Below are 6,000 nucleotides of genomic sequence, written 5' to 3'. Positions count from 1 at the left end.
TGGGTTGTTGTTTTTTAAAAAAAAAAATTTTTTTTTTGGCGTCTCTTCTTGAACTTTTTTGAAGGGAGCATCGCAGGCGCCGCGGAGCCAAGCGGGCAGGGAGAGGGAAATTACCCGGCTTGGCTGCATCTGCTGCAAGCATCCGCGGCTGGGGACCTTCCAGCGCTCGGGCTGAACCGAGACTGGGGCTGTGCCGGGTTAAACCCCTCCTGCTGCCCCGCCGAGGGGGGCTGCTATGGAGGCATCAAAGCCGCTGCCCTCGGTCCCCTCCGAGAGCATCCTCGGGCGGGGAGCGCTCCCTCTGCCCCGCGAGCTGCAGCCGGCTGCTGGCGGAGGAGAAGTTTTTAAACCATTCGCAAATATGTACCCCCTTTTTATTATGTTTTTTAAATTTTTTCGCCCCCTTTCCTGCATATTGAGCTAACGTCCAGCTGCCTCCCACGGGTGAGCTCAAGCCATCTTTACGGCATCCCCCCTTACCGCAGCCGATTTGCTTCGGTAAAACCCCGAGTGCTGGAGCCGGGGGGTTCTGCGCGGCTCCGGGGAGCACCGGGGGGGGGGGGGGGGGGGGGCGGGAGGGAGGACAAACCGCGCCTGCGGCTTTGCTGCCCTCGGCCGCTTGTCATCGTCTTCTGCCGAGAAATTCGGCGCCTCCGGCCCCTCCGAATTGCCGAAAACCGTACTTTTCTCCCGCAGAAAGTTTGGAGGCGGTTCTGGCTGTACTTTCCCCATCGCCCAGTAGACGGCACAACAGCTCAATCCTTCAGATGTGGAACGGGTCGAGCAGCTTTTTTTTTTTTTAAAATTTTTTTTTTTACTTTTTTTAAATTAAGCAGCCAGAATTTTACCAGCATTTTTATTATTATCATTACTATTATTATTTCATTCAACGAGAAGTATAGCAATATCGATAGCAAAGCGAGAGGGCTTGGTGTAGGCAGGGAGGAAAGATGGAGCGGGGCTAAAGGCAGGTATCGCTGAGACAGCGGAGCGGAGCAGCGCTTCCAAATTAATACAAATGAACTAGTGGCGCCTAGATCATGGGGGGGGGGGGGGGGGGCAAGGGGAAGGAAAAGAAAAAAAGAAGAAGAAAAAACCCAAGAAAACAGCCCCGATACTATCGCGCAGCCGGGCTCTGGGGTTATTCTGGGGGATTTCGGGTGCAATTGTGTCACTGTAGGGTGCAAGGGGACGGCGCCGCCGGGCAGGGGGCTCAGGGCTCGGCTCTGCCCGGCCCGGGCTGCCCCGGCGGGGCAAACCTGGCGGCCACCGCCACCCCGTCCCTGAAAGGCTCCTTTTGTGCTCCGGTCCCTTCCCTCCCGCTGCCGGAGAAGTTGAAGTGACAAAAATCCCGGCCAGTAACTCATTTCCCAGTTAATTTTATTAAAAAAATTTATAGCGGTGTTTAGAAAGTTTTAAGACAACCGTAAATTTTATTGGGAATATTTTATGAAGCCCTCCATTTAATTAATAAAGGACCCCCATAACTTCTGCAAACGTCAGGGCCGGCAGTTGGGGAGGGGGGGGGGGCTGCCCGTTCCCCCCACACCACCACCCGCGGAGCGTTCCGCGGGCGGCCGCGGAGCCAGTGGAGCATCGTCGGGGCCGGGCAGCCCCGGGGCCCGGGCCGCTCCCCCGGCACCCCCCCGCTCTCTGTGCTGTGAACCCCCAAAGCCCGGCGTTGCGCTTCGGCTGCGCCCCGAACCCCCTGGCTGCCGCCCTCCTTCCATCAGCACTCCTCCCCCCTCCCCGGCTCTGCCCTTTCATAGGGCTTTAAACAGTTCTTCGCTTTGCTTTGGTTTGTATTACTTTTTCTTCCTTTCCCCTCCATCCTTCTTCCAAGCGTTTCATCAGGCTCTGACTTTTCGGGTATCTCCGTACGTATCGCCCCCCCCCCCCCCCCCCCCCCCTTATCTGAAGCATTCCTGGATTATCTCTCGGCTGCCTCGCAAACGCTTTCTGATGCGGTTTCTTGTTTGTTTGTCTCTTCTGGTTGTTCCTATTTCAGTTTTCAAATTTCAATATTAATGGTTGCTAATGTGTCCCACCACCACCACCACAAATCCCTGCTAGGAAGGTGGCAGGGAAGCCAGCTAGAAAACATCTGATTGTTCCTAGGTATGACTAATTCTTTCCTTAAGCTGAGAAATTCACTGATTAAAACCCTCATTTATTACCCGATAAGCAAATGGACCGAGGTTTCCCCTGTGGGGGACCCCCCTCACGCCTGGCTGTTGGCCTCAGCGCGGTGGACCCCTTCGCGAAGGGCCCGGCTCGGCCGGGGGGGGGACGGGGGACGGGGACCGCGCAGCACCGCGCCCCGCACCGCGGCCGCTGCCCGACCCGAGCACCCACCACCCCCCTTGCTGTTGGCTTTTTATCCCCCCCCGTATCCCTAATTTTTTTTTTCCCTCCTCTCCCTTTGCACCGTGCGATGGGGAAGCGTCAATAGATTCCTGCAAAACAGCAAGTTTTTGGGGAAAAAAAAAAAGGGAAACAATAAATAAAAAAAAAAGAAGAGCTGCCTCGCGTAAAAAGGCAGCGGGGCGCGATGCTGCGCGGGTGGCCGCTGCCGCGCAGCTCGTCCGCCGCGGCAGGAGTTTACCGAGAGACCGCGGAACTGTCCTTTTACTTTTTCCCCTTTTAATAGATGATTAATTGCTGCCCGGATTAGCTTTTTTTTTTTTTTTTTTTTTTTTTTTTATGGCCGGTATATTGCAAGCGGAGAGGCGCGCAGCGCGATTTCTCGCAGCAAGCCCTAAGAGCAATAACTGTTTGCTAATTGTAAAATCCTTATCCAGAATGAGGTTTGGGCAAACAATTTGTACGACTGTAATTACATTGTAAAAGTGTTTTAGGCTGGGTTGCGCTGAATTAATCTTATAAAGGCCTGGTGGAGACGCTTAAAAGGATGGGGTTTTTTTGAATTTAGGGTTTTGCTGGTTGTTTTTTTTAAGGGGGGGAAGGAAGAAGGGACGGGGAGAGGAGGAGATTGCATCCCTGGGAGTCAGGCTGCAGCCGTCCCCCCCCCCCCCCCAACAAGGGACCTGTGAGATGGGGACTCGCTACCGAGCACCGTGCCCCGGGTACCGAGACACGGAAGTGGGCCCCGAGGCCGTGGGTCCCCCCAGGCACGCGTGGGGCGGGGGGTTAGTGCATGAAAACGGCTCTTACCTGAGAGGTCTTTATCTCCCTCGCCGGGATAAAAGGCCGGTCCTAGCGGAAAGGGGCGGGGGGCTGGGGGGGCGGGGGGGCTGGAAACGGGTTTCCCTGAAGTTTGAGCCGTGCCGGCGGGGACGGAGCAGCGAGCCCCCGGCCCTGGGGGGCTTACCGGAGTAACCCACCAGCACCACCGGCACACACGCACGGCAGCTCACTCGGGGACCGCTGCACCGGGCTGCCGGGTGGCGGGGGGTCCTCCTCCTCCGCCTGCCCGTCCCCGGCAGGAGATGCGATGGGGCCGGGGCAGCTCTCCCGGCGCTCCGCGCAGCCCGGCCCGCAGGTACGGGGAGGAAGGGGCACGGCGAGCCCCCCGCTCGCGGGCCGGAGGGGGCCCGCAGGGAGGGACGGCTGTGTTCGTGGCCGGGAGCGGACCCCCGGTTACGCGGATAGGGGGGGAGGGCAGCCCCCCGCGCAAGGCAGCGCGACCGCGGAACCGGGCGGGGGGGGCGGTGGCAGCGCTCCGGGGCGCCCCCCCCCTCCCGCGGCGCGCCGGTCCGAGCCCCGCTTCCCGCCCGGACCAATGGGGGCGCGGCGCGGGGCGGCGCAGCGCTGATTGGTCGGCGGCGGCGCGGCGGCGGCGGCCGGGGGCCGGGTGAGCTCACTCGGCCGGCGGCCGCGGGGGGAGCCGCCGGGGGGGGGGGGGGGGGGGAAGGCAGGAGGGGGAGCGAGGGGCGGGCGGCGGCGCGGCCCCGGGGCGCTGCGCGGACGCGGAGCGGGGCGGCGGCGCCGCCAGACAAAGGGGACGGGAGCGCCCCTCCGCGCACCGCCGGGGGGCGGGGGGGGTGGGCACAGCGGCCGGGCGGAGGGCAGGGCCGGCAGGGGGTGTCGTGCCCCCCACCCCCTCCCGGCTCCTCCCGCCGCTGCCGGCCGGGGCGGGGGCGCTGCGCGGGGCGCGGGGCGGGCGGCGCGCCCCCCTGCGCCGGTGGCGGAGTTGCTGCCGCCCAGCGCATTGTGTAAGACGCGACCTGTTATGGCCACCACTACTTCCGGGTTCCCGCAGTCTGCTCCAGCCCGGCGCTGCGCTGCGCTCGCCGCGGCGGTGGCGGCGGACGCCCGGCAACGCGCGGCCCGCGGCGGCAGCGCCGCGCCTCCCCCCCCCCCCGCCGCCCTTCCTCCCCGCGCCCGCCCCGCACGGCGCGGCGCTCCGCCCGCACCCGCGCCCGCGCCCGGCCCGCCTCCGCCAGCCTCGCCCGGCGGCCGCGCAGGGGCAGAGCGAGCCGGCGCCGGCGAGGAATTAGGAGCGATCCGAGGAGGAGCGAAAAAAAAACCCCATCATCATCATCATCATCATAATAACCATAATAAAAGGAGAGCCGGCGCGTTAGCGAGCCTTTTTAATTTTTAATTTTTCCCCCTCCTCTTCCTCCTTCTCCTCCTCCCTCGATTTTTAATTTTTTATTATTTTTTTATACATTTTTCTTTTTTCTTTTTTTTTTTTTTGGGTGAGCGCGCTCGAAAATTAACATTTGAGGTGTCCTGCGCGGTGGGAGCACACGCAGCGGATCATCATCAGTCATTCACCACCTTGACAACCTCGCCTGTGATTGACAGCCGGAGTGGCAAAAAGCCATGAGACTTGGTAGTTGGGTTTGAGGGGCACTTTAAAAAAAAAAAAAAAAGAAAAAGGAAAAAAAAAAACCTGATTTGGGGAAAGGATATTTGCTTTCGCCCCGCTGCTGTCTTGGAAACGAGAGGGGGAGAGTAAGAGAGAGAGAGGGAGACAGGGGGAGAGGGAAGAAAGAAAGAAAAAAGAAGGAGGGAAGGAAGGAGGGAGAGTTGATTTTTTTTTTTTTCTTCTATTTTTTTTTTCTCCTTTTTTAATGCTGAGTTACCGTATCGCTTCGCTGAGATCCAGCAAGCCGAAGATTGTACTCGATTGCTTCCATTGCTGGCGACGCTAAGGGATTTTTGCATTTTTTGGGGGGGTGAGGGGGGGGGAACTTCGCGTTTCTTTCTTTTCACACTGGCCTTAAAGAGGATATATTAGAAGTTGAAGTAGGAAGGGAGCAAGCAGGCCGATGGCGCAAAGGGTACGTATTAAAAAAAAAATGGATTTCAAATGTGAAATAATATTGAAACGTGGCTGACAGAGACGCTGCGAAAAAAGTTTCTTTTTTTTTTTTTTTTTTTTTTTTCTTCCCCTCCTCTTTGGAGCAGGGGCACAAAGCGGTGTCCTGGAGCGGGAGGATTGATCAGGCGTACTTGTAGGCTTAAAACCTGTATATATTGATATTTTCTTGATTCTTTTACTCCCCATCCCGGATCTCTCACGGAAAAGGCAAGCTTTCTATACATTAATGACATGCAGGCATGTAAGTGAATATGTCCGAGCCTCTGTATTTGTTGGTTTTGTAGCTCTAGTCCTACCGATGTCTTTTTTAAAGTCACCAGTGCTTGAAATATTTGAATGTGTGCATGTCTCTGAGCATTTTGCTGTGTTAGTGATGATATACCGCTTCACTTTCGGAAGATAACTTCTAGCTGGGAGTAAGCACAACTTTTTTTTTACTTTTTTTTTTTTTTCACTCCTTTCCCCCCCCCCTCTTTTTTCCTATTCAGTCACAAAAGGTGCAGTGCAACGGGCTAAAAAAAAAAAAGCTCCTTTTAAAAGAAAGTCACTTTAATTTGAATTAGAGGTTAGCAGCATGCACTGCCATGTGTATTGTTGTTTCTATTTTGGATGCGATGTCCTTTTTTCTTTTTTTTTTCCTTCCAACTACCTCCTAAATTGAAGTTTTGTGGGGAAAAAAAAATAATGATCAGCCGGAGTCGGGCGAG

General features: G+C 57.1%; 1 protein-coding gene across 5 annotated transcripts in view; it reads left to right on the top strand.

Annotated features, from left to right (window-relative positions):
- Positions 1-3,793: 3,793 nt before the first annotated feature.
- MEIS1 (Meis homeobox 1) overlaps positions 3,794-6,000 on the top strand; it is a 110,654-nt gene continuing 108,447 nt past the window's right edge. The window contains exon 1 of one of the 5 annotated variants that reach the window (XM_055713528.1): positions 3,794-3,814. Coding sequence is in view for 4 of the 5 variants with exons in the window: in XM_055713529.1 (XP_055569504.1) it covers positions 5,520-5,534 (15 nt within the window). In the remaining variant the exon portion in view is untranslated. Of the gene's footprint in view, positions 3,815-4,081; positions 5,253-5,371; positions 5,535-6,000 lie in introns of those variants that run through there. The other 4 variants (XM_055713530.1, XM_055713527.1, XM_055713529.1 and 1 more) reach the window with 4 other exon arrangements.

Source organism: Falco cherrug, chromosome 6 (genome assembly GCF_023634085.1).
Source record: "Falco cherrug isolate bFalChe1 chromosome 6, bFalChe1.pri, whole genome shotgun sequence".
NCBI classification, from domain to species: Eukaryota; Metazoa; Chordata; class Aves; order Falconiformes; family Falconidae; genus Falco; species Falco cherrug.
The sequence above is the reverse complement of the archived record's forward strand: the minus strand, read 5'-3'. Positions and strand labels throughout refer to the sequence as shown.